Below are 27767 nucleotides of genomic sequence, written 5' to 3' on the forward strand. Positions count from 1 at the left end.
AAAAAAGAATTCTCAGATTTTTTGGTTTTGTTCTAGAATATAGTGGCAAAGGGAGGACTGGCCTTCTGTCACGTCGTCCCTGTCCTGCAGTCTGCCTCCTCCTCCCCGTCTCCTAGGCTCTTGGCTGTAACGTGTCCACGTGCCCTATTCCTTGCAAGCTATGTATTGACTACCTCTTGGGTCTGGAGGTGGGTATGCCCGCCTCTCCATCTGCCCTGGGGCCGATAGTCCAGGGCTCTGCGAGGGGATCCGACTCCTGGAAATTTGCCAAGGCAGAGTCCAGAGGAGTCAGAGAGCATGGACCTGGGCTGGGCAGATTTCTCATTTTATGGGGAAGATCCCAGGGAAGTGGCCCCTTTTGCCTGGGTAGTTATCCAGCGTGAATGAGATTAGCAGGATGTGCTTACTGATCAGTTGTGGGGTATGAGAAAATGAGAGTGTCAAAGGTGAAAGATCACTGGGTTGCAGGAGAGTTATAAAGCCACTGAGAAAGTTAGGACAGACGAGGAGGGCCCTGAGTAACTGTTTTGCTCACCATTGTATCCCATGGCACCAAATCAGCTTCTAGCACGTTACCAAGTGCATGGTTGCGACTCAGTAAGTGTTGAAGGGCAAGATGAAGATACTTGAAAAGCTGTGCCAGTGGCGTGAGAAGAAAGGCATTCTAGAATAAAGAAGGAAAATAAGTTCTTGCGGGGCCAGTGTAAGAGCTTTGAGGGAGGAAGCATTTTGCTGTGCTTGGCGTGGTAGTGTGCGAGCTAGTTGTGTGTGGGGACTGTGCACATCTAATACTGGTACGGGTGGGACCTAGTGTGGTTGCCACTCTTTCTTAAACGAATAATTGAATAATGTTAAATGAGAACAGCTTTTAAGAAACGAATTGGATTTTAAGTTTAGAATGACCCGTGGCAAACACAAATTTGCACCATCAGTGAAGCGTGATGGTGGTCAAGGAACCTGAGATCGTTCCAGAAATGAAGAGATTCTGCGCAGTGGTGTTCGTATCAGATGGGGTGGTGAAAGGTGTTCAAGCCGGACGTTATGCTTGTAACCCGTTGGAGGAGGGTAGAGGACACTGATTAACTGTAGATTAGCCACCGAAAAAGTTAGGTATAAGGGAGGGTGGTTGGAGAAAAAAAAACTTGAAGGAGCTGGGAGGGTTATCTTAGAAACATCTAATTGTGGCTGTGTAACACTCCTAGTTCTTTTGTTCAAAGTTGTGTTTCCAAGTATGGTCTAGTCACTTAGTTGACGATAACTATCCGATACCTCAGGTCAGAAAATATTCTGTATTTCATAATGACGATAAAGTCACAGGAAAGTCTGATAATAGCGTTAAAATTGCCAAGTTCTTTTTGAGAACTCTGGTGTGTTAATTAGTGTAGATGATTGCACTTTGGCTGTATCTGACTCGTAATCGACTAAATACACAGCAAACACCTGTGATTATTTTAGTGATCCTTGTCTCGTTTAAGTAACCCCAAATATGTGTATTTAGACTGTTGCCTGTTCATATAGACTCAGCTGTGCCTGTTTTCTGTGTTATTTTTCTAAGTTTAATGGGCCCACATAAAAATTTATGGTAACTGTCACTTAAAGTCATCTTTACCCTCAAAGAAAAAAAGAAAACAAACAAAACTAGATCACCCCAGGTAGCTCTGATGCTGTTTATAGTGACTAAGTGATCAGATATATTCTGTACTAAGTTGATCTCTGATCCCATGGGTCAAATTTAGGGCAAAAAAAGCATGAACATATATAATAAGCAAATGCACTTAAGTACATGTTTGTATTGCTAAAATTTATTAGCAAATAAAAATCATTAGTATAAAAGCGATCTTGCTTGTTCTCTGCTGAACCGAAGATTTCTTTTTAAAATTTTCATAAGACTGAATAATCATCCATTTCTTATTAATTTTTGTAGCTTTCTGATCTGCTTATGTATTGTTTTTGCTTGTTTATTTTTAAGAAACAAATGTTTAATTATTATTACTAAAATTTTTTAAAAATGTTTTTAATGTTTATTTTTGAGAGAGAGACAAAGCGTGAGTGGCAGGCTGATGTCTCAAATTGTTTGGTCTCTTGTATTCACAATTTAGAAGAGCAGATTCTTTCAAAGAATCCTTCTCTCCATTATTTTTCCTCGCTTATATTTTCTTGATTATTAGAGTAATATGTTTATTCTTTGACAGAAGTTGTCTCTCCTTCCCTGTCAAGTCAAAAGAATTTCTTTTTCGACTACATAGGAAACCTAAACAGAGAGGCAGTCATGCAAAGAGATGCTTTGAAAATAATTCAGTTATATGGCAATTAATATTTATCCACAGATTCAGTAATATGAAACAACCACATAGCTTGTGTACGTCAAAGAGTTCATTTTTAATGTTAACCCGATTCTCTTTGCTTTTAATATCTTAGGCCACTTGGTCATTCTGGCATTTTATGGTAGAGAATACATTGAGTTTGGCTCATGGAAAGAATATGAAGTAATTGATCACATGTTCTCTATAAAGTATGAACTATAGGTACACAAAGCAGAGTATTGTAATGTATCTAATATATGGTCTCATGTACAAAATTTTTGGAGAGCTATTTTTATATATAAGATTTTGAGATAGGTTTTTTTCTCTCTTGATAGTTGGCAACGGTTAACATCGTGAGGAACTTTATTTTCTTTCACAGCTTGCATGTGTTTAAGACATGATAGTGTTAAACTCTTCTTCACATCGTTATGTGGTTAAAGTTATTTCGTATTTTAATTTTTTATTTTTGTAGTGAGCTCTGTGCCCAACATGGGGCTTGAACTCACGATCTCGAAATCAAGAGTTGCAGGCTCTACTGCCTGAGCCGGCCAGGTGCCCCTGGTTATAGTTATTTTTAAGTGTTTTGGATAGCTTAGCTTTCTGTGGGGCTCTGGAAACCACAGGAGAACCCCTCCCTCCCGCCTATCTCCCCAACATGCCCTAACTAGGATTAAAGGCATCCTGCACTGAAAATGTGTAAGACATTGTAAGAAAGACCATCAGAGCTCCTGTAATGTGAAATTCCGGGGGCTGCTCAGGGTGCTTTACGGAGAGCATAAATATGAGACTGTGGAGTTAGTCTTTTCCCACCTTTTGTACCCACGTGTCGCCCTGCGTGATGTCTGGGTGTGGCATTCCAAAATGACAGTCAGCTAAAATGCAACTGAATGCCACATGCATTTCTGTTGTTGTTTCACAGATTGCCAAACGTGAAGCCCGTGTCACAGTAAATTCAAATTAAAGATAGTAAACTATAGCAGCTATTCTTACGAGATCCAGCCCGTGACATGGCGGCAGGTGGGTCAGTGGACGTGAACTATTCGGTAGAGTAATTGGCTAACGTGCTGCTGATGTCATAATTCTCCTACTCAATAATGGGCTGGTTATGCCGGAAGGCACAGCAGTTTGGTGTGGGGACTTCTGCTTCCAGTACAACAGCACTTGAAAGAGAGGCCTTCCATTGGTGTTCAGAAAGGAGCAAGGAGCAGGGGTAGGGGTCAGGTGAGTGGGGGGGGGGGGGGGGGCACCAGAGGGATAGGCGTAGAGCTGTTCCTCATTGTTGGTCTTTGAGGTTACGTGTGCACCCAAGTTACTTCCTTACTTTTCCACATAGTTGAAACGCAATTGCCAGCCCATTCAGTATGATAAAACATTGCTATTTTAGCATTTCTTCAATATTCAGCTTCTGTGGGAAGATAATCACACAATCTACTGGTTAAGAGACTTAACCAAGATTCAAGAAAAATAAGCTGGAGCTCTATCCTTCATCTCAAACCTGTGCGTTTATAAAAGTTTTCCACAGGGTGCACCAGAAATTCTCCTATATACTTTCCAATATTTTATTTATGGATATAAGGCTGCAAGAAAGAGACACTGAATAGTTTTGTGTCTAAGACCTTAGTAACATGATCTGTAGCAAAAAACCACGCATTTATGTATAGGAATTATAATTTAAGAGCTATTGTAATCTTTACACAGATAGTATATTTGAGAGAGTACCAACTCTGAAATAGCTTCTCTAGGAACTCTTACCACTTTATCATCTTTCTCAAACTGTGTGAGTTGTCTGTAGGAAACACGTGAATATGATACATTTTTTCCCTATTACTGGACGTTCATGATTGAGTACATCTGATCGGAACGTTGATCTCACACCTACCAACTGCAAGGGCTAGCCTGGGTCTGGAGAACGGGTTTCCATAGCATACTGCTGCTAAAAGTGTTTACAGATAGTGTTTGTTAAAAACAGCTTAGAGGACATGTAAAGTAACCACTAGGTGTGTCGGTGGAGTCCTTCCCTTGGGCAAGGTAGTGGGAGATGAATTTACCTTGAGTTATCCTGAGAAGCAGTGGAGAACAATTCTTAATATGTCTGTTTGTCCCACTTCTTTCCTTTGAATCCAATTTTTGGACCTTCTTTCACTCAGATAACGCTGAGTGTCTTTGTTGTATGTGAAATAAGGAAATGGTCTTGGGAAGGGGAGTGGTAGGAAGGAAAAATGTTTGTTTTTACATTATAACATAGATTGTAAGACAGTAATTATAATATATGTCGTATAATAATATATAATAGTATATGTAATAATTATATATAGTATATAATATGCTTTACTTAGCAGATCACACCTTACAAACTTGTTTTGTGTGGTCAGCATCTTATTTAATTTATCTCAGCTTGTCCATTGTATGGGGTGGGGGTTGTCTCCTTGCTATGGGTGTGGAAACTAAGATTTATCGAGGTTAAGAAACACCTTTGAAGGTTCCAGAGCTAATAGATAGACAATCTGGAATTTGAACCCAGATCTTGTGACTCTTCCTCTATTGTTATCCACTGTGTTAGTAATTTTCACGTTATATTTTCTGGTCAGAAAGTTCTTCAGGAGCCATGCTTGGGAATGGTGGTGGCCTGAAAGGCAGGTTCGTTAGAAGATCGGGCTTTACAGCTACTGCTCTGCACTGGTTCCCTCTGGGCAAGGACTGTAAATTAGAACGACAAACTGTGCCTCTCGTGGATCGAGGTTACATACCTCTTTGCCTACTGGCATTGTGGAGACAGAAGCACAGATTAGCCTCTTGGCATTTTTCTTTACTTCTCTTTCTCCTTCACCAGTACTTACTGAATTAACACAGCACACAGGATACACTTTTTACCAGGGCCAATGAGAATTGGTTGTAAAATAGTACGATAGTTTTGGGGGCGCCTGGGTGGCCCAGTCGGTTGAGCGTCCAACTTCAGACCAGGTCATGATCTCACGGTTTGTGGGTCTGAGCCCTGCTTCATGCTTTTACTGCTGTCAGTGCAGGGCCTGCTTGGGATCCCCTGTCCCCCTCCCTCCGCCCCTACCATACTCGCGTGCACTCTCTCTCAAAAATAAACATTAAAAAAAATAGAATAGGATAGTTTCAAAAATAGACAAATTTATTAAAAACTCAAATGCAGACTGTCCGTATTAATTATATCTTGTCCATAAAGTGACAGTGATAAGCGTTATCAGTTTTTATACAATTTAAAATATTGAATGTATTTCATAATCCCAAGTCTGGCAGGTAAGTACAGTGGCTCTTAAAAGTGGTTTCCATTAGTTACTGTGTGTGTATAGAGCCTTGAAAATTCTAGGGTATAGTAGCATTTTTAGTAGTAACAGTGTTAATAGTATCAAAGCACGGTTCCTTCATCATATAGCATTCTAGAGTCTTTGACAATAATAGATTCCAAATACGTTTCCATCTTCCTCAAGTATGCATTTAAACCTTACTGTAACAGCCTATGCAATTACCTATCTGCAAATAAAAAATAAATCCCCTCAGTGGTCCACCCAAGGCGTCATGAAATTTAATAACGGTTAAAAGTTAATCACACAAATTCAAGATGAGACTAATTGTTTAGACTCAAATCATAGCATTCCACAAATTGAAAATAGGTCAACAGTTTTGTACTTTTAAAAATGAGCATGACTCTGGAGTATTTTTTTTTATAGCTTAAGTCATCGAGCTCTTAGTTTACCAAACTGAACACTTTAAACTAATAATGTTCCATTATTTTCCCCAAAGCTCATTAGGGACGCAGAACAATTGGAGAGATACTGGAAAGGGCAGCATGAATGGGCATTGACAGGAGGGAGGAAAGGTTCGAGTCACCGAAGTCACTTGTTTAGTTTACAGGAAGAAGGGGGAGAAAGACCTTGAAATCTGTCTTGAAATATATTTGTACTTTTTAATTTGTGCTGCAAACTTTCAGCTAAAAGTAAAATGACAGGTATGTTAGTGCCTTGAGTCGTCTCCTTGAAAGTCAGACCCAAGTAGAATGAGCTGAAATTCTAGAAAGGGTGATTCTGATTTGTCATAAAGAAGACCCTCTTGAAAAGATCTTTAAATTCTAATGTGGCAATAGAAGGATATTTGGGAGGTCATACCCCATAAAAATCTTTATGACCAGAACGGTGATTCAACTAAATATATGTTTTATCCTTAAAATCTCTACCAAGCTGGAGGTTCTTTGATTGTAATTATGCTGCTGATTGGAACCATGCAATACGTATGTAAATATGCTCTTAACACTAAAGACAGTGCCTGAAATTTATGGAGATCCCCTTAGTGTTTGAGAGACAAGATCAAATCGTAAGTACATTTTCAATTTGGGATCATAGAAAGAACGACAATGTCTTTACTCTGAGAGATCATATAAGTCCCACATTATTGCGTGCACTTCGAAAATATCTGGTAAAGAATACAAAGGAAGGCAAGAGTCAAGAAAGTGAGGATGCCGCTTTCTCCTTTGGTAAGGGGGGGGGTCTAGTCCCAAGTAGCCTGGGGGGTTTTGAGTTAGTCTCACTTGAGTTTGAATCATGGTTTACCCACCTACCAATTCAATATTCTTATTAATATGAGGAGAGTGACGGTCGCCTTGTAATTGTGAAAATAAATCACCGATACATGGCACCAAGCGGTGCTTAACAAGTGATAGTTCCCTTCATTCTCTCCGTTGACTCTAGCGTCTCTAGGAGTTTGGATCAGGAAAACCAAGAGAACAGGGAGGGGAGAAGGGGGTAAACTGAACTTCCCTCGTTTGGGAGGTGGGTTTAACATACTTCTTGCACTTACCATTTAACTTCCCAAATTTTGCTATAATCCTGCTATGCTCGACAAGAACTTCACTGCGTTTTTAATTTTAATCTTTTACGCTAAGGAGAAACTGGGGTTTTTTTGGTCCTGCCTGAAGCAAAATCTTCAATATCAGACCCGCTTGTAGGAAGAACGCTGTTTAGAGTTGCAAGTAGGAAACCACATGTGAAGCAGAAATTATTAAGTATCTTCAGATCTTACCTCCTGGAGAAACTGCCTTTTATCAAAAGGAAGTAAATGTTTACTTAAGAGGTCAGTGTTACAGATGCATTATTTTCTTGCAATTTAGGGGCAGTAAATTGTCATTTTGTTTTATTTTAATTAGCGTAATTGTCTTCGGTTACCTCCTGACCTGTACTTACCCCTGTATCACCCCCCCCTCCCCTGCCCAGCCCGGCCCCCAGCTAACACAAGTCAGCCGAATCCCTTAAGCCACCTTGCATCACCTGGTATCTCATTTAGTAACTAGTTAACATTTTAGAGCAATGACCAATACGAAGTGCTACCTGTATGTCAGGCACTGGGGTAAGTAACTTCTGTGTATAATAACTTAATCCTCATGTTGTCTCTTCGAGGGAAGTAGGTACTACAGATCCGTGATCCCTAATACGCACTTCCGGATTTCCACAGGCTCTGAAAATCACCAGTTTCCCTAAGTTTGTGGGAAAGCTAATTTAGCTGCAGAACCTGAGCTGAAGGAGATAAGGCTCCTTAAGGGTCTTTATTTATCCCACAAATGGAACATTCATCTGTTTAGCGATGGAAACATTAATGTGTATGATTATATGTTGCTGCCCTAGACACACCTGGGGTGTTACATGTATATGATACTACTTTCCAAAGTTACAAAAAAGATTCCGAGTCATGTGACCTATCTGGCCCAGGGGCTTAGCATGGGGGGTTGTGAACCCGTTTCATTATGCCACTTTGCGAATTTTTTTTTTACTGTTTATTTCTGAGAGAGAGAGACAGACAGACAGAATGCAAGCTGGGGAAGGGCAGAGAAAGAGGGAAACACAGAATCCAAAGCAGGCTCCAGGCTCTGAGCTGTCAACGCAGAGCCTGATGTGGGGCCCGAACCCATGAATCGTGAGATCATGACCTGAGCCGAAGTCGGACGCTTAACCAGCTGAGCCACCCAGGCGCCCCTTATTATGCCACTTTATAGATGAGAAGGCTGATCTTCGAAGATGTGAAGTAAACTGCCAAGGTTTGAATGGTATGTTAAGATGTGAAGTAAACTGCTCAGGTATGCGTGGCAAAACCACAGTTAAAGGCCACAGTCTTACTCTGAAGCCACATGCTTTTTGCCATCCGCTTGCCAAGGCAAGATTGAGCTCAGTTGGCACCCGTGTGTCTTGAGTTGACAGAATTGCTGATCTTTGCTCACAGAGGAAGACCTATATCTGGATATCTATGGTGGAAGATAATCCTCGTATCATCTGTATTTGGGTGTGGACTGTTAGGCTTTTCTGCATGTTTTGGGTACAGACGTGTCTCATCGTAGAATTTCCCTGAGTGTAATGGATCCTAGCCACAGAAGTCTGACTCAGGTCAAAGTGGGTCTGGCTTCTCCATTGTCACTCCTCGTTATTTTATATTATTTGTATCTCAGTGCTGGCAGTTGCTTGTTTTAGCTGTATTCGACAAATAATTATTTAATGCCTGCTGTGTAGTAGGCTAGAAATATAACATTGCGCAAGAAAATCATTGGTCCCTCAACAGGGACACTGTTGTCCTTGTCAACGGGACAGTTCTTGGTGGGGTACCCTGTGTTGCAGCATGTTTTGGCATCTGTGGGCCAAAATGGCATTAGAACCTCTCCCCCACCCCAGTCATGTGACAACCAAAACGGCCCCCAGAGTTTCCAAAGTTCCCTGGTAGAGGACAGGGTGGTGGTATACCTGGATGATACTCAGACTCTCAGCCCTGAGGATAGTGGCTGGCCACTTGCCCATCTACTGTCCAAGTCGAAGAATTGATTTTAAGCATTTCTTTTTTTCTAGAATCCTGGCTTCATGCAAAGTAAACAGAACAGAAATCTACAAAGCAAATAACTACACTGCTTCCACTTGGGCACAAGGGCTAAACTGAGAAGCAAGATTAGTTGTGGATAATCTTACCCGTGGCTAATTGAGACCTCTCATTATACTGTGTAAATCATGAGGATAAGTTATTAAGCTCCCAAGTTAATATACCAAGCGATGGTGTTCTTCTTTGAACTGTAGAATCAAATCAGCCCAGGACTTTACATAATGCAAGTTATTTATCAGACACATAATACAGTACACTTATGCTTGCTTCATTGCCGCTCCACTTTTCTCTTTTAAGTGACGTTTTAAAAGAAATTACAAATTCTAAATAATTTGCGAGTGGAAGCAGTCCTATGAAGGCTTTACGAGTCTTCATTTGTCATTTGAAAGAGGAATACGTGGAAATTTTCATTCAGTATCCACATCAACTGCTTTTTAATCAGTATTTTATCGTAAAAGTAATAATGGTTGAAAGTTAACAGAACCTCAAGCTAATGATAGTTGAGATTATTTTAAATGAAACTTATTTTATTGTGTCGTGGCTATAAAAATTATACATGCTTAATGAAAAACATTCAGAAAATACAGAAAGGTACAAAGAGGAAACTAAAAAAGAATCACCATTCTGTTCAAAGATGACATCCCATGTGCTTACAAGATTACTGTTCTGTCTTCTCAGGATTTGTCTCTTAGCGAGTGCATCTGGCATTCTTGGGTGTACTTCTCACACATGCGCGTGCCCTCTCTCCCTTCACACACAAAAATACATGCACTTCCTCTCAAAAATCGGGTCCTACAGTTTGTTTTTTAACTTGGACACTCCTATCAACAATTTTTTCGTGGTCAATAACATGTTGGTGCCGTTGTATGAATGTTATCGATTTAGTTAAGCGGTTCTCTAGTCGTTGAGGTGGTACCCTATAGTTTGGTGCTACGATGAATTGTTGTATATACATCTTTGTGCCATCCAGTTAATTCCTTTATATGAGTTGTGAGGGATGGAATTGCTGGGCAAAAGGCTGGGTGCGTATTGAATGGTGTTTGAACCACCAGCTTGCTCTCTAGAAAGCTCATGCCATTGTATACTCTCAAGAAGAGTGTTGTTGTTTTGTTTTTTTAAGAATAGTGTTTTAATGTTTTGTTTCTTTACATGCTCTCTACACGATGATTAATCTTTGTAATTTTTTTTTTGTATTTTTGTCAATCCTGTAGTTGAAAAATGTCTCCCTTGGATTTGCATTCCTTTGATTACTAATGACAAAAAAAAAAACCTTTTTTTAAGTATATTTGCTAGTCAGATCTTTTGTTGATGGCTCATTTGTATTGTTAGCCCATTTTCCTGCCGGGCATTGTCTTTTCTTCCTCTTTTAAATTTCAAGGTCTTTTCATAACTATAAGGATATAGATCTTTATTGGTCATACTGTACATATTTTGCCATTTAAAAACATTTGCTGTTTTGGTGGGGTTTGTTTTCGAGACATTTTGGTATGTAAATGTGTCACTTTTTTTTCCCATTTGGTACTCCCACATTATAATAAGGCCATTATTACTCATAATGTCTCAGTAGATGGATTAAAGATTAGAGCTTTAAAAAAATGAAGCTACTTTTCAGATGGAAAGCCACGTTGCAGACGAGGAAGGTGATCAGTTTTTTCTGTTAATTAGATATGTTTGCTGTGATTACAATTTCAGTAGCTGTATGTAAAAATAGAGATTGTGAGAGGGAGATACTTTGATGTAGTTGAAAGACTTACTTGAAAGCCAGATAGCCCTAGCTTTGTTTTTAATTTAGACAGCAGGTATATATCATGTGCCTATTATACTTTAAACATTTATAATCGATTTTTCACGTGCTAGTTGGGTGACCATGGGCTTTTGTTTATTTGTAAAAGGGGAATAATAACCTACCTTGTTGTTATTTTAAGGGTCATAGTTCACCTAAAAGCACCTGACGTGTGATTAGATAACAATAAACCACAGTCAGTATGAGTGTTGTTACTCTTTATAAGTAACACAATATAACCTAATTTTAGCCCATTATGACGTGTTGTATCATTGCTGTAGTGGTAGTTTGGCATATGGGGTAATTAACTGTGATTATTATAATTTTATTAACAGAATGGAGCCTAGCTGGGTTGACAATACATAGGATCCTGTCATATGACATTCTGGTTTTTGACGTCCCTTCTCATTTCTCGTCTTACTTGTCCTCTCTAGTCTTACTGTAGGACGGGCAGGGCCCGTGTAATTTTTCATTTTACAGTTGAGGAGCTGAGGCTGTGAGAGAATGGTAGAGTTGTCCCAGGTTGTGTGGCTTGTAAGTGATTCATTAGGTTTCTATTTCCCTCCTACCCGTAATTAAGATTCTCAGTGAACCCAGATTGACCCTCAGTGTGGGGAGGAACAGAGAATGGAATCTAACTGCCCAGCCTTCATTTAGCTTCGCCATTTTCTAGTTTCTGTGGTCGCTCCTGTTCCAGCCGCCTGGAAGTGGCCGAAACGTTTCCAGTGTCTGTTGGGTCGATGGCGGTTACGGTGAACCACGCCTCTGGGTATTCCCACGCTTGGGAAGTCCTTTTCCTTTCAGTCCGGGCTGAACCGGTAGCTTGCTTTGACCAATAGAATGTGACAGAATGAAAGCTTTTCCGGGTCTGGACATAAGCCTTAAGAAGGCCAGGTAGCTTTTGTTTTTGGGTTTTTTGGGGTGCCTGAACCATCATGGAAGATTCTTGGTTAGCTTCCTAGAGAGACTGTGTGGAAAAGAGGCCACGTGGGGGGAGAGAGGCCCTGAGACGACATGGAGAGAGGAGTTTAGTCGTGCTGGTATTCTGGCCGAGCCCTGTTCGCACCCGCTGGTGGAAAGCAGCCGTGCAAGGGATCGCCGTGCAAGGGATCGCCGGCACGATTAGCTGGAGAGCTGCCTTGCCGAGCCCAACCCAGATTGCAGAATTAGGAGCAAATAAAATGTCTTTTTTGTTTGTTTGTTTGTTTGTTTGTTTGTTTTGAGCGGTAGGTTTTGGGGTAGTTGATTAAACAGCAGTAAGAAGGACAAAAGAAGGGGCACCTGGCTCAGTGGGTAGGGCATATATGACTCTTGATCTTGGGGTTGCCAAGTTTGAGGCCCACGCTGAGTGTAGAGGTTACTTAAAAATAAAATCTTAAAGAAGAGCTAAGGAAAAAGAGGAAAAGAATGGTTGTGAAAATGAAAGTTTTTGCTAAAGGGTGTTTACTTTTTTGGGGCCTGTTTTGATGGTTTTGGACTTTCCCCGGCTTGCCAATATCAGGCCGTGTTAAAGGGAGATAATAGGAATGAACCACTCTTCCTTTCAAGAAGCTCGTCTTGCTGTGTCCTGACTACATGGGTCTGGCTGATACTTGGGTGATTCTGAGGTAAGCGGGATTTTTCCGTGCGGAGGTTCTCCAGAGAAACCTCAGGAGATAAGGTCACTTCCTGTGTGCAGGTCCCTGGTTTCTCTTCTCTGCTGCGTTTCCCGCTCCCACTCTCTGTGGCTCTTTTTATCCCTGTCGGAACTGAATTGGAATTGGCCTGGGTCAGCCAAGTAGGACCCGACGGAGTAGCCTTTTTCTTCCTCACGTGAACTTGTTCCTGTTCTCCAAAAAGGACCTGGGAGGCCTTTGGGGCCAAGAGAGGATAAGACCAGGGACCATCTTTATTTTCAGTCCTTGCATGTGTTACGAAACAGGAAAGATTCAGTACGGTGAGATATTGTCTGTGCAGTTTAATCCCTCTCAGATCAGTTTCTCTTCTCTTCTATTTGTTGTAATATAGATTTTTTTTTTCTTGAGTTTCCACCAGATAAAGAAATGGTGACCTAAAAAGGTATAATTTTTTAAACAACTTGTTTTGGTTAAAATGCTTTTTTGTCTTAAAAACTACGTGAAACTAGATTTAAAATATCACAGAGTTGATTGGCTTCCACATTGGTCGGAGTCAGGCCCTCCGTGCACTTGATCTCTGTCTACGACAGCAAAAACAGCCCAAGTGAACTCCTGCAGAATTCTGGCAGTTAACCGCAGCCAGCGAATGCACCGCAGATCCTCCGTCCGAGAGAAGAACACTGAAACCTGGGAGGACACCGGGGTCCGTGACGTTTTAACTCGTGCTTCCTTCCATCTCTCCTCCTTCCCCAGCCTGGCAGCTGAGCAGAAGCAGGCAGCGTTGCACACGACGCAGAGATCTGGCCACTCCTGGAGACCCATTAAAAGCACCTTCCCCAGAGCGTGGTTCATATTTTGTCCAAACTTGCGGCGCCCTGGGAAAAGTCTATTCCCAGAGAGCGGTTGGCTATTCGATTTGACTCAGAGCTCTGCTCAGTTGGGGGGGGGGGGGGGGGGCGGTGGGAAGAGAAAGCCCCTAGGGCTTTGCCGCAGCAACAGCAAATGTTGGCAGTGTCTCCACCGCTTAAGGCTTTTCTTTCCGTGGAGGCAAACCAGAGCCTGGCCAGGAATTCAGAAGGAAATCTGGGAGAATTAGCCAACTGTAGGGAACTCTGAAAAACTCCCGTCATATTCCTGGACATCTAAAAGGCTGCGCCATGTGCAAGGCTGTGCACGTGTCTGTGAAAGACCTAGGAAAGCGGAGGTTCCCCTCTGACCTTGAGGCTCTGCCTAAGCAGGAAGTGAAAACTAGGGCCATGTTATCCCCTGACAGAAGTCTGAGAGTGTGAGTTCTCACAAAGATGCCTTTGGCAAAGGGTGGAGACACCCAGGCGAGGCATTTAAGGAAATCTGACCAACCAGTGGCTGGCCACTGAGTTAGACAGATACACGTGTGACTCTTTGGAAGCCAGGCTTAAAATGAAAGCAAGAACTTAAAATCTGGCGGAAAACCCCGTGGCCACACACTACAGGGACTATAGAACCTACAGAATTAGTTCATCAAAGTGCCGAATGAGCAGCACCCGAGAAAAGGACACCACCACCATCAGTGATAAAATATCTTGGAGCAGTGTGGAGGATTCTGGTACCACAGTTGTTAAAAGATATTATCTAAAATGACCAGTTTTTAATGAAAAAGTGAGACGTAACAAACGGGAAAGAGTGCCATACACACGGTGGGGGGTGGTGGGGGGGGTGGCGGTGGATACGAAAAAGCAAAAACCAGCCAAGAGAAAGATGTCCCCGTGGGAGCCCAGATAGGGACTTCGTAGACACAGACTTTGAGCTGTTATAAATATGTTCAAAGAACTAAATGAAACCGCATCCGAAGAATTAAAGCAAAGTATGAGAATGGTATCTTACCAAAGGGAATATCCATAAACCTAGAAATTACCTAAAAAGAACCAGAGCGAAATTCTGGAGTTTAAAAGTACGATACATGAACAATTCACTAGATTTGCTCAATAGCGGATAGGAGTTGGCAGAAGAAAGAATTAGTCAACGCAGAGGTCGCTCCATAGAGATGAACCAGTGTGAGGGGGAGAGTGGCGATAAAAATGAACAGAGCTTCAGGAGTCCTGTGGGTCACCCACCATCAAGGGTCCCAACGTATGCAAAATGGGAGGCCTAGAAGGAGAAGAACAAAAGAGGCAGGGTATTTGAAGAAATGATGGCAGAAAACTTCCCAAACTTGCTAAAAAATATTAGTCTGCACATGAAAGAAACTCCGTGTACCCCAAACCCAAAGTGATCTTCACTTAGACCCGTCCTAGTTCAAATTTACAAAAGTGGGAGAGAAATCTTGAAAGCAGGAAGAGAAAAATCTCATAAAAGGGATCCTCAGTAAGATGAATGGCTGACTTCTTATGAGAAACCATGGAGGCTGGAAGACATTTTCAAAGTGTTGAAAGAAAAAAAAAAGACTCCCAGTTAGGAATTCTGTATCTGGCTAGAGTCTCCTTCAAAGATTCAGGAGAAATTAAGACATTTACCAAACGAGGGGCGCCTGGGTGGCTCAGGCGGTTGAGCATTTGACTCTTAATTTCAGCTCAGGTCATATCTCAGGGCTCGTGAGTTCGAGCCCCCCCATTGGGCTCTGTGCTGGCCTCTTGGAGCCTGCTTGCAACTTTCTCTCCCCGCCCCCCCGCCCCACCAAATAAATAAACATTAAAAAAAAAAGACATTTATCAAACCAAACCAGCCGCCAACAACAACCACAAAGTAACAACATACCAAATCAAACAAAAAACTGGAGAATTTGTTGTTAGCAGCCTTGCCTGCAAGAAATAATTAAGGAGGGTTCCTTTCAGGTTGGAATGAAAGAATAAGCAGTAACTACAAAGGACTAGACAGTAAACTAACCCACGTGAAGAAATAAAGAGCAATGGTAAAGTAACTACATAGTTATGAGACATATGCAGAAAAATACTCACAAAAGCCTTTGTCTTCATAATGTCTTTCTCCTGTTTTAAAAGGCAACTGCATAAAGCAATAATAACAATTAAAAAAAAACCCCTGTATTGACAGGCTTATAACATGTAAAAGTATAGTTTGCTCATCAACAACAGTAAAAAGGAATGGAATAAAATGGAAGTATATCTAAGGAAAGTTTTTGATTATTATTGAAAGTAAGTTAATGTCAATCCAGACTAGAATGTTTAAGGTTAAAATACTCCTTGTAATTTCCAGGGCAGCCGCTAAGAAAATAACTCAGAAAGGAGAGTGAAAGACAGACCAAGGGAACGCAAAAGGCACACTGGAAATGTTGAAGACAAAAGAAGGCAGGAGTTGAGAAATAGATTTATGGAGCTCCGGTATACCTTTGTAGAAAAGAGATTATAACGTATAGCTTCCAGGTCAAGTAACCTATTCATGTTGTTCTTAAGGAAATGTTACCAATAGAGCATATTGGTTCACGGATCCTCTTACAGGGCTTAATTTTATAATACTGTCAGGTACTTTATATCCATAGATATTTAAAACATGGTAGAAGGAAGATGCACCAAGGTGAACTCAGTGTGAAATGATTGCATTAACCCTTGGTTCTCAAGTTGTAGCTTTGTTTCCCTGGAGATGAAATGGCAAATATATGGAAATGAGAGATACCCTTTATTTTGTCACTGAAAGCTTGGGTATGGAAAATTCAGTTCTTTTCCTTCCTCTAAATGCGGAAAAGAAAAGATGAGCAATGTCTCTGGAGAGCAGAGTAGATCTTGGGAAGATGTATCTGGAGATAAATGTACATAGGAAGGTGCTGTTGACTGGAGAAATGTTCTGGGCAGAGTATTTCAGAAGCCTTGCGACGTATTTCTATCTGCATTTTCCATATATTGTTGATTCTGTTCTCCATGGGTGCTCAGCTCAGTGGAGAGCCAATCTCATCACAAGGACTGTTCATTGTCGTGTAGAGCTGCCACAATTATAATGTATTACATATGCCTTCAGAAAATAAAACCGATGTTTAGCTTTGTGGTACGAAGACAGTTTAATTATATCAAACAATACATGTAATTTCCTTATTCTGGGAAAAGTGATGAAATTGAATTTTCTTACTGTTGATTTAAACAATCACTTAAAAATGAAATTCTCAATCTGTTTTCAGTCCCAGCACAGTTGAAGAATATAGCACAGTTGCATCTGTAATGATGGCTCACTCAACTGGGAACATCTCTCTGGGTGAGAATAAGTAATATTTTTAACGACCTCCGAGTAATTCCAATGTGGCATACCTTCTTTCCACCACAGATAACACACTGAAGTCCCAGATGTCTAGAGTGTTACAGAAATTAGCGTTATTAAGAGGTTACAATGATTAAAACTGCATCTAATCTTGTGAGACTCTTGTTTTCTTAAGCAAGTTCTTATGAACATTTCTAATGCTTTTTTATCTGTCACTTTACTGGGGTATTCCAGGCATTTTTATTCCTAGTTTTTAAAACTCGTATTAACTGTTTTTAAGTATGCAGTGCTATCGTGTTAACTCTATGCACATTTTTGTACAACTGATCTCTAGAATTTTTCTTGTAAAACTGAAACTCTGTACCCATTGAAGAATGACTCCCCTTTAATTCTTCCCCTCAGCCCCTGACACCTACCAATCTACTTCCCGTTTCTTTGAGTTTGACAACTTTAGGTATCTCATATAAGTGGAATCATGCAGTGTCTGTGTTTTTGGTGACTGTCTTGTTTCATGTAGCCGAATGTCCTCAGGGTTTATCCATGTTGTAGCATGTGACAGGATTTCCTTCATTTTTAAGACTGTATAATGTTTCATTGTATGTGTATACCCCATTTTCTTTATCCACACATCCATGGATGAGGATTTAGGTTGCCTCCACCTTTTGGCTATCGCGAATAATGCTGTAGTGAACATGGCTGTACAAGTTACCTCTTTGAGATCCTGTTTTCAGCTTTTTTGGGTGTATATCTGGTAGTGGGATTGCTTGATGATATATATGCTAATTCTATTTTTAATCTTTTGAGGAACCTCCATGCTGTTTTTCCTAATCACAGCACCATTTTACATTCCTACAAGTAGCGCACAAGCCTTTCAATTTTTCCACATCCTTGCCAACACTTGTTATTTTCTGTTTGTGTATTTTTTGTTTTGTTTTTAACAGCAGCCGTTCTCATCATTCCTAGGTGCTTGATTTACTGCTAGTCCTCTTTACTTCTGGAATTCGTATGATACTACGTGAACACATTGCCACCTTATAAGACAGAGCTAAGCTGCCTTTTTTTTTTTTTTTTGAGGTGTTTTCCTCTAGTTTCTAAAATGAATAACTTGCTTTAAAGGCGTCGTCAAGTAGCGATTACTATGACTGGATTGGCTCTGCCCTTGTTTCCAAGAAGGCCCTAAATGTTACATCTTGTAGATGCGTTATTTCGTTGTGTACCTAATGTGCTTCTTTGTGTCTGAACATTGGTTGTCTCTATTTCGCTTGCCCTGCTGCATCTGCTTGTGAATCCTTCTGGCATCCATTCTCCACAGATTTCTTGCCTAAGTGGAGTTGTATTGCCAAAAATTTGGCCTCAGTGCTGGTAGACCAGCTACCTTCCAGTGCCCTGTATTTGGTGATCCTGTGCAGATTATAGATGATGTTTGATTATGTTCAAGACAACAGATGCAGTGCTTATAATCCACCTAGTGCACACTGCTGTGTCAGTTTGAGCATTTCATGTTTTACAGGTATTCAGAGTGATTGGGACTCCAGTGTTGTTTCTAACCTGCCTTGGACACTTGCAGAGATTATACTGCAATGTCGTAAAATTGGGGGGTGGGGGGAAACACATTGAATCTGGGGATAGATCCGTATTGAAGTCTTGAGGCTGCCCCTAGGCTGACTTGCACCTCTAGAGATGTTTCTTACCCTCCCTGCGTCGGAAATCTCATGTGTAAATTGGATAGTGGTACTTAACCTTTCATTTTATTTTTGTGGGTTTTTTAAATTTTTTTTTCAATATATGAAATTTATTGTCAAATCGGTTTCCATACAACACCCAGTGCTCATCCCAAAGGGTGCCCTCCTCTATACCCATCACCCTTAAGCTTTCATTTTAAAGGCGTTAACCTTAAAAACCCAACCGCCAGTTCTTTACCGGCAAAAAATGGGTTTATTTGGGAAGAGCAGAGAATTGCAGTCTGGGAGCTACCAGCTGTCGTCAAACCATTGGCAAGTCTGGAGAACAAAGGGGAGATAGGGTCTTCTGTAGAGGCAAGGGGACTCTGGAGGGCTGTTAGAAACCAAAAGTCCCCTGCAATACACTGGGAGTCGCAAGTAGAGTGGCTTCTCAGTGGCCGGGTCATGACTCTCTCTCATTGGCTGGACTGTTGCCAGGGCAGAAAAAGCCTTCCTTCGGCTGGAATAGAGAGGTAGCTGCCTGCCAGGTCGGGTCTCTTCCTACTGTGGATTTGCAGTTGAAGAGGAGGGGCAGGGCCTGGGAGCTACCCCTGCTGACCTCCCAACTCCATCCTCAGTGAGCTTACCTTCCGTTAATTTTCATAAAGGACTCATTGATGCTGTGAGCTTGTGTTTTTAGGGACCAAGGAGGCTATCAAGTTAGAATTTTCTTCTTCCAGTGAAGGGGGGGGGGAATGGATTGTCATACCCCAGGGGTGTCTAAATGGCCCATATCTGACGGATGTCTTCTGATGAGTTTGATGTTCGTAGCTTGTCCATTAATTGAAAAAGTCATTTAAAACAGTCAGTCGTAAAAAATGATGCATACATCCCACTAACATTCTGTTTTATCTTAAATCACTCACATAACAGACTGTCTTCTGATTAGGACCCCGGCCTTTCCCTGTATCGTAGGTTTGCTGTGGGGAACCAGTCTCCCATTAATCTACATTCCTAACAAACCCTTTCCAGTTTACACTTTCTTTAATGTAGATTTTAAAATTTAGAGAATTGAAAAGCACTGATTCTCAGAGTGTGGGTCCCAGGCCAGCTGCTCTACATAACATGGGAATTTTTTTTTAATGTTTTTCATGTTTATTTTTGAGAGAGAGAGAGAGAGAGAGAGACAGAGACAGAGCAGGAGCAGGGCAGGGGCAGAGAGAGAGAAAGGGGGAGACATAGAATCTGAAGCAGGCTCCAGGCTCCAAGCTGTCAGCACAGAGTCCCACGTGGGGCTCGAACTCACGAACTGTGAGATCATGACCTGAGTGGAAGTCAGATGCTTAAGTGACTGAACCACCCAGGTGCCCCAAGTTTTACTCGGGAATTTCTTAGCGTACAGATTTCTGGTTTCACCCCTTACCTCCTGATTCAGAAACCAAGGGACTGGGGCTAAGTTATCTGTTTTCACAAGGCCTCCACACTAAAATTTGAGAACCACCATTCTATATTTTAGATTTTGCCCATTTTTCTGTTTTTTACTTTTACCTATTTCAACAGCAAAGTGTGTAGTGACTTACCTTTAAGTCTTTCCTAAGCTTTTGATTTAGTTTCTAAAGACAGAACACTGTTGATTTTTGCTTTCATGGCTTATCTAATATTTAATTAGATTAGCTAATTACACTAACAATACCACCCCCCCATGAGGTTTTGGAACAAAATGGTGTTGGGGGTGCATACAACTCAGCTCTTGGTAGCAAACCTGTGAGGGGCGCCCCAGAGATGACTCTGCAGGCTGGGAGTTTTCAGCACGCCATGGGCATCTTTTACTATGGTTGGGGAGGAAGTGCAGGGTGTGGTGTCATACAGCTAAGTTGGGCAAATGAAGGTCGATCAAGAGAACTCCTACGTGTTTTTCCATCTAGGCTTATCGACTTCCCTGGTCTGTTTATCTTTGTAGCCCTTGACTCAGTGTGTATGTTTTAGATTTTTGTTGGTTTGCAAGTAGTCCACCTTTGCTAGATCTTGGAGCTTGAAGTTTGTCTTTCATAACTGCCACCTGTCTTTGGTCAGTCTTCCGGAGTAAACAGAGAACTCACTCAGTGGTTCATAGGGAAGATGTGTGCCTGTTACTGTCGACACCAAACAGGAAACTGTAGCGGCTAATACTGGGTAGAAAACAGATGGATTTGTTCTTCCCAGACTGATACTAGCCTTGCTCTAACTTAGAGTGCCTGCTGTGGTCTGGGGAAACCAGTCATATGTGGGAATAATTCGGTTCAACACGTCAGGACGGCCATTTGTGCCAACGTGTGAGGGAAATCTTTGCCCACCCTTGAGATGGTCAATGAGGGGTTAGATAAGTTGATCTGGAACCCGGCCTGCTGAATTGAAAACAATGCTTTTTGGCAACATTCTGGATGGAATTTTGATCGAGCTGCCTTGTTAGATGTAGGTTTTAATGACTTGCGTATTTTTAATCACATTGCCGGTCTCTTCTCACAAAGGGGCCAGGCCTAACGAGTCTGTCTACAAAAACTCTAGATCATCTTGTTCCCGCAGTAGTTGGGCCTCAGGATGCCCGTGAGACATTAATAGAAGACTACCTAATGCAAAGAAAATAACTATTGCATAACAGCATCAGGACACGATAACAGGTGTCCCGTAAGACGCAGTGCTCCCAGCCCACTGAGGATGTTCAGCTATGGGTTTGATGCTGGTTACTATTCACTGTTCGGCGACACAGCCACCTGGTCGTTCCCCCAAAAGAGTAATGGCTGCCACAGATTTGATTTTGGAAAGTAGTGAATATTGCTGAAACGCTTAAGATAGAATGAGGTTTTTGTGAGGATTAGTCTCTGAATCCACATATTTGACAGGCATAGCGTAAATTGTGAGTCTGTATTTAAATTCCACTTTGCCCTCTAGAGAAGCATTTATAAAAGCAATGGAAATTGTAGTTTCATACAAAACTGAAGAAAAAGGAGAACAAAACATTACACAGAAAATAACAATTATCGAATAGTTATTACATATAATAATTATTTTATATATAATATATTTAATATATATGATGATATAGTATAATATTTAATATATAGTAATTATTTTGAGTGGTAACCACAAGCTAGGAGTATCGATGTTGCATCATTTTACCATTATACAGCATCCCTCTAGAGTGTCACTCTCTAGGTTTTATGGATAGGAAAAATGGATTACGAAAGCTGGCGACTTGCCCAAGGTCATTGGACTGGTGGGTGGTGGGGCTGGGATTTGAACTGTAGTCTCTTTAACGCTAAAGCCCAGGCTTTTAAATACTACTTTACACCTTAATATCCGGTGCTTTAATATTCCTGGCCTGCTTTCAGAAACTTCTCTCTTCCTGTCAATTCCAGAGATAACATTCAATAACTTGACAACAGTGACCTTTCTAAACAAATAAAGAGTGTTACAGAACCAGATGGCCCAAGATTATATTTTATTTTTCTGGCTCAAAATAAATTGCTTGCTCTAAGACTGATAAAGTCCAAAAAAGACCCTCTGTGTCCCAAGACTTCATCAGGCCACATGGCCAGCCAGTGCCCTTTATCATGAGCCAGTCACAAGTACAGAGCCTTATGTCTTTATAGTATAATTTAGATTAGGGCCTAATGAAAGGGCACGAAGCTGCTTGGCTAGATGAGATCATTCTGGCCTTCAGTAATGGCAGTGCATTCGGGTAGAAAGAGTCTGAGGAATTAAAGACAGAGAGGCAGCACCACTGTCTGTCCTGTTAAGTGGATGTACACGAAGAGAAGGCTGATTTATAATTTAACAAGCTTCCAAATTAGGCCTCTTTTTTTCTGTTGGTTTTCAAGTCGGATCTTCCTGATAATTAGAAATCTTATTCTTGATCATTCAAAGTCCGGGTGGGGATCTTTTTGACTGGCATAGACAAATATGATTAGAAAATAGAATCTATATTGTGAACAGAAGTCACCGTATCACACATAAGCAATGCCTTCGTGAGCTCAATTATACTCGGTGAAGTCAGGTTTAGAGAGACCAGGTTACACGGGGTAGGCACAGAGATGTCTCAAAGCTATGTTTCAAAGAGCCAACCGGTAACTGACAATGAAATATAACAACAGAAGAAACAGTGGGCTCTGGAGGCAGGAGGCCGGGGCTTCAGACTTGGCTTTGCCATCCTTTGTGAGGATCCTTGAGCAAGTGATATGAATTCTCTGAGTCTCCATTTTCTCATTTGTAAAATGGGGCCGGAATTGTATTACATCCCCAACGAGGGAGGATGTGACAAAGTAATGGTGATGGACAAATGAATGCTGTTGTTCTGGTAGCCTCTGGCACATGGTGGCAACTGTCCTGAGGTGTGACGAGGACAGACCTGCATTTGGAATTGCTCTGTTATTTATAGCTTGGTGATTCAGGCCAGGTCGCCACAATCTTCTTGAGCCTCATTTCCCTCACCTATATAAGATAATAATCCCTCTCACCAAGTTGTGAGAATGATGTTAGCAGGGATACTGTTTTTAAGTTTTTAGAAAACAGTGATCAAGTAGGAATTATAATGTTATCTTGAACAGATTTCGGAAAATTAGAAAAGAAATAGCCAGAGGCTTCTTACCTGTTCCCGAATATCTTAGCAAGATAAATAACCCAAAGAATATTAGCATGTTAGCGCTAGAAGGACCCGTGAAGACCATCTATCTTCCCCTCCTTATTTTAAGACAAAGGGCTACCCCCTAATCATATTTCTGTCATTTCTGCCATGTTTGCGTGCATGCAGAATAACACTGTCACCAGCATCATTAATTGTAAAGGATGTCAGCTGTCTCTCAATCTTGATAGATACAGATTTCTAGAAATGTGAAGCCAGAGAAGAATTCTGCTTGGAGGTAGTCTCATGTTGTGAAAAGAACCTGGGCTTTGTTGTCAAAAGTTGAGAGGGAGTCTTGATTCTGTCACTTGCTAGTTTTGGACAGTGAGAACTGTACTTAGTTTTTGGCAGGTTAGTTACTTAACTAAACTTCCTTACCTACACGATAGGCCATGTCTGTATACCTTAGCCATCTTCCTATGTGATTCTTGGGATTTGAGATAGTTTGCTTTTTATCTTCTTGATACTAATGGTTCTTGACTTTTTCTCCCTGTCTCCAATAGCGATTCCTTCAGATTTCAAGGAGGGGTTGTGGAACATCAGAATCTTGGAGTTGTGAGTCAGCTGTAGTTAGAAATAGTTTTCTGTTTAAGGCGGGTTTAGGGATTTATGTATGGAGCTATCATTTTTAAAACTATAATTGTGTGAGGCCATTTCTCAAATTTTTATCTTCCGTTATTGAGTGCGTTTCAATTTGTCTGTGTTTTGCATATATTAGGGGTTACATGTGTTTAAAAATGCATCAGAAAGCTAAATAGGCAGTTTTTAATATGTGAAATTGTAAACTACTCCTAAGTATACTTGTGTGAGAAGGACTCTTCTAAAGAAAATAGCAGAAAATAATGTTTATCACTGGAAAACTCTGAGAGCAAATGCAGGGGATATTTGCATTCCTCATCACGAATAATGATCTTTGCATACTTTTAGGAGCACATTGTTAAGAGATACCATAGTTTATGTACTAATGATAATAGGTTTATTTGTCTTTGACTTCTTAAGAATGTTCTTTTAGCTCATATTTGATAGTCTAGAAATATGCAAGTTGATCCTTAAATCTGAAAAGAGAAAATTCAAGACCAACTAGTTATTCCTTGTAGATTCTAATAGGACTGGACCGGAGAAAGGAAGCTTGGGAACTAAAGACAATAACGTACAAACGAGAAGCCCATGAGCCTGTGTGAATTTTCTGTCACTTATCAGCATTTCTTTTTTTTTTAAGTTTTATTTATTCACTCATTTCGAGAGGGAGTGTATACACATTCAGAAGCACAAGTGCAGGGAAGCGACAGAGAGACAGAGAGAGAGAAAGAGAGAGGGAGAATCCCAAGCAGGCTCTGCATTGTCAATGTGGAGCCTGACCCTGGCTCGATGTCACTGTGAGATCATGACCTGAGTCGAAATCAAGAGTCGAACACTTAACCCACTGAGCCACCCAGGCACCCCATTTATCAGCATTTCAACTTTGGACTGTGTTTCTCTTTTTCTCTTTTGTTAATTAAATAAATGGACTTCTTCCTTGATCGTCAGTGACATAATTTCATTGTAACCAAGAAGTCTGTGGGCTTTCAGTTGAATTTTCTAAGTCTCATAGCTATTAATAGGAATTTGTGTGGTGAGGCTTTACATCTGTCTAAATTTTGGCCATACTAATTAGAGAATGGATATTACGGAAACCTGGCAGTTTTTTGAAATATTAAATTGGTTGCGAAAAGGGATACAGACGTGTAGTTTTACAGTTTTTCAACTTGTTTTTACATTGTCCTTCGGAATGTTTAATATTTTGTATGAAATTATGGGGGTTTTTTTGGTGCAAAAAAGAAAACAATCAGGCAAAAATATGAGAACCGTTTTCAGTTGTCCAAGGCTAATGTTGATTTAAATAGGTCTGGGTCTTCATGGTTGACAGCTACAGATAATTAGCTTTTTCTTCCCTAACAAAGAAAGCAAATGGAGCTGCAAGACATTCATTGCCTTTTCTGTCATCATAATAATAACGTATGTATTTAACTTCTGCAGTTCCTTAAATTGATTTAGTGCTGAGCTGCCTACGTTACATGTAAGAGCAGTGACAGGTGAGAGTTGCCGCGCGTATTTGCGAGGCGAACGCGAGCTGTGATTGACGGCAGAGTTCCCCTCCACACGAAATAGCAGTGTTTGGAGCGCAGAAAGGGCCAGATACATAATTCTTAAAATGGCAGAGCAGATTCACAAAGTGAATTTTAAAATGCGACCGCCACTCGGCGTGTTTGAGCCCTCCTGTTCCCGGCTGGGGGGGGAGGGACCCAGACGGCCAGAATCCCACCTGACTGCTGACGAGGAGGAAAGTTCCTTCTAAGCATATTAATGTTTGTCATTTGAGACTGATACTTCCAAATTAGAGATCCAGTTATGGCCTCGCATCCAGTAACTGAACGAAACGTTTCCTCCAGCTGTAAAAGATTCACCTTAATTGAAGAAGCCAACTAATCCATCTATTCAGACGAGGGTTTAAAGACGGTAAATCCGGGTATTCTAAGTGAGAATATCCACTTTCTCATGTCTGAGGGATCCTCTCTGGAAAGGTATTCCCATAAGGCTCGATGGTCTCCTTTGGTCAGAGAGCGGCTAAGTGTGATCAGCTTTCAAAAGTGCTCAAGATGCACTGCGATTCCTTTGTTCCTGTGACACATGCCCAGAAGCTATGGTTGAAAAGACTCTTGGTGATTGCTGTTGAATAATGCTCTGTGATGAGCTCCGAAAACGCTGGTCTTCCCATTATACCAGGGAAGTGCTTTATGTTTTGGCGACACCTCCTCCTGTGTCTGTGGGGTCGACTGGGAGCTCCTGTCCCTGTGCGTTGGCAGCCTCTACTGGCCGTTGCAAAGAGCAGCACTGACCTCTGCTCTGTTTGCTCCAGGCTGGATGGGATTTCATTGGGGCTCAGCTCTCCCTCCCTTGGTCCTAACTCTCTTCGTTATCCCCTTTTAAAGACTACTTGATGTGTGGGGTATCGACTTACAGCTCTTAAGGAGCTACTCGTCCAGTGTTCTTGTCCCTTAACTAATATCATAGTTGAATGGAATTCTTGAGAATCTTAGGAGAATTTAAAAATGGAACCCTGCCCTGAGAAATAATTTCTAAGAGGTAAGATAGATTTTATCTTTTTATAGATTTTAAAATACTTTCTTAGTTGCACGCCTTTGGGCGTTTATTTGGGATTGGCAGATAATCCCGATGCCCTGAAAGAAAGCCTCGACTCGATAGATTTAATTAAACAGGTAATATTTGCTAATTCTTTAGATTTAGGTGTACCAACTATTTTTAAAGGTTTCTAGACAGTGGGCATAAACTCTTACTGGGCTTTATAAATATGGATACCTCTGAGGGTTGGTGGAGGGTCTAGATTTTTTAAGTACAGACAGTTACGAATATCTGTAAATAAAATATCCAGTAGGGGTAAACTCTGGGTTATTTGTTTTAAGGGGGTTGAGACTCATAAAATGTTTGACCTAATATCTTGGTGTTTGGGCATCATTTGACAACAGTAACTAATTTCCTCTACAAAATGGATCTATTTATTGACATTTCAATTTTATTAACGGCTCTCCTGGTCTCCTAGTTATCTTTTGAGTCTCTTGGCATTTTCAAACAAGTGAATCTTCTTAAACAGCCCATGAATGATAACTTTCATTCCTATTGTTCCCACCGTCTGTGGATTATTATAGTAGAGTACTAGTTCCTCTCCATGCTTCTTTGTTCTTTGCCTTCTACTTCAACCCATACAGCCTGAGCATATGTGTTTAACTAAAACATTGCTTTGATCACATCTCCCTCCCTCCCTCCCTCCCTTGATAATTTTTTATCTTAGAAAAAGAAGACTGCCACTGGGAGAAGGGCAGAGGGAAAGAGAGAGAGAGAATCCCAAGCAGGCTCCATACTTAGTGCAGAGCCCGATGCGGGGCTTGATCCCACACCCTGGGATTATAACCTGAGCTGAAATCGAGAGTTGGACACTCAACTGACTGAGCCACCCAGGCGCCCCTATTTATTTTATTTAAAAATTTTTTAAAAGTGTATTTATTTTTAGAGAGAGGGTGGGGAGGGATGGAGAGAGGGAGAGAGAGAGAGAGAGAGAGAGAGAGAGAGAGAGAGAATCCCAAGCAGGCTCCCCACCAGCAGTGTGGAGCCCAATGCGGGGCTCAAACACATGAACTGTGACATCATGACCTGAGCCGAACCCAAGAATCAGACACTTAACCAACTGAGCCACCCAAGTGCCCCTACTTTAAAATTTTTTTAAAGTGGGCTTCTTGCCCAATGTGGGGCTCGAACTCATAACCCTGAGATTAAGAGTCGCATGATCTACCACCTGAGCCAGCCCAGGCACCCCTCACGATCACACTTAAAAAACAAAAAGAGGTATTGTTTTCTTGGCTAGAGGAGCTGAGTGGTATAGAAGACAGAGAGAAAAGAGCACTGGGCTTTTTTGCCCTGGCTCTGGCTGTGTTACCTTAAGTGTAAGAATGTGCCTTCCTAGGCCTTTTGTTTCTCCATTCTATAAAATCATTTGTTGTGATGATTGGTTGAGATAATGAATGTGAAATTGCCATTACTTTACTACTACAGGGTAAAAAGACCAAAGTCCTAAATCTAGAATTTCTTTCCAAACAGCTCCATTTTTGTACTATGCCTGGAGTATAATAATAATTGAAT

General features: G+C 41.1%; 1 protein-coding gene across 12 annotated transcripts in view; it reads left to right on the forward strand.

Annotated features, from left to right (window-relative positions):
* Window positions 1–27767, forward strand: part of RFX3 (regulatory factor X3) — a 284537-nt gene that overhangs the window by 34821 nt on the left and 221949 nt on the right. Inside the window, exons 1-3 of one of the 12 annotated variants that reach the window (XM_042912325.1) lie at window positions 3419–3524; window positions 7210–7397; window positions 16681–16754. The exons of 5 other annotated variants lie outside the window; for them this stretch is intronic. In XM_042912325.1, coding sequence (XP_042768259.1) covers window positions 16721–16754 — 34 coding nt within the window. In that variant the 5' untranslated portion in view covers window positions 3419–3524; window positions 7210–7397; window positions 16681–16720. Of the gene's footprint in view, window positions 1–11; window positions 189–3418; window positions 3525–5656; window positions 7398–16680; window positions 16755–27767 lie in introns of those variants that run through there. 6 more of the 12 variants (XM_042912326.1, XM_042912323.1, XM_042912322.1 and 3 more) reach the window with 6 other exon arrangements.

The sequence above is a fragment of the Panthera leo genome, chromosome D4 (assembly GCF_018350215.1).
Source record: "Panthera leo isolate Ple1 chromosome D4, P.leo_Ple1_pat1.1, whole genome shotgun sequence".
In the NCBI taxonomy this organism is placed as follows: Eukaryota; Metazoa; Chordata; class Mammalia; order Carnivora; family Felidae; genus Panthera; species Panthera leo.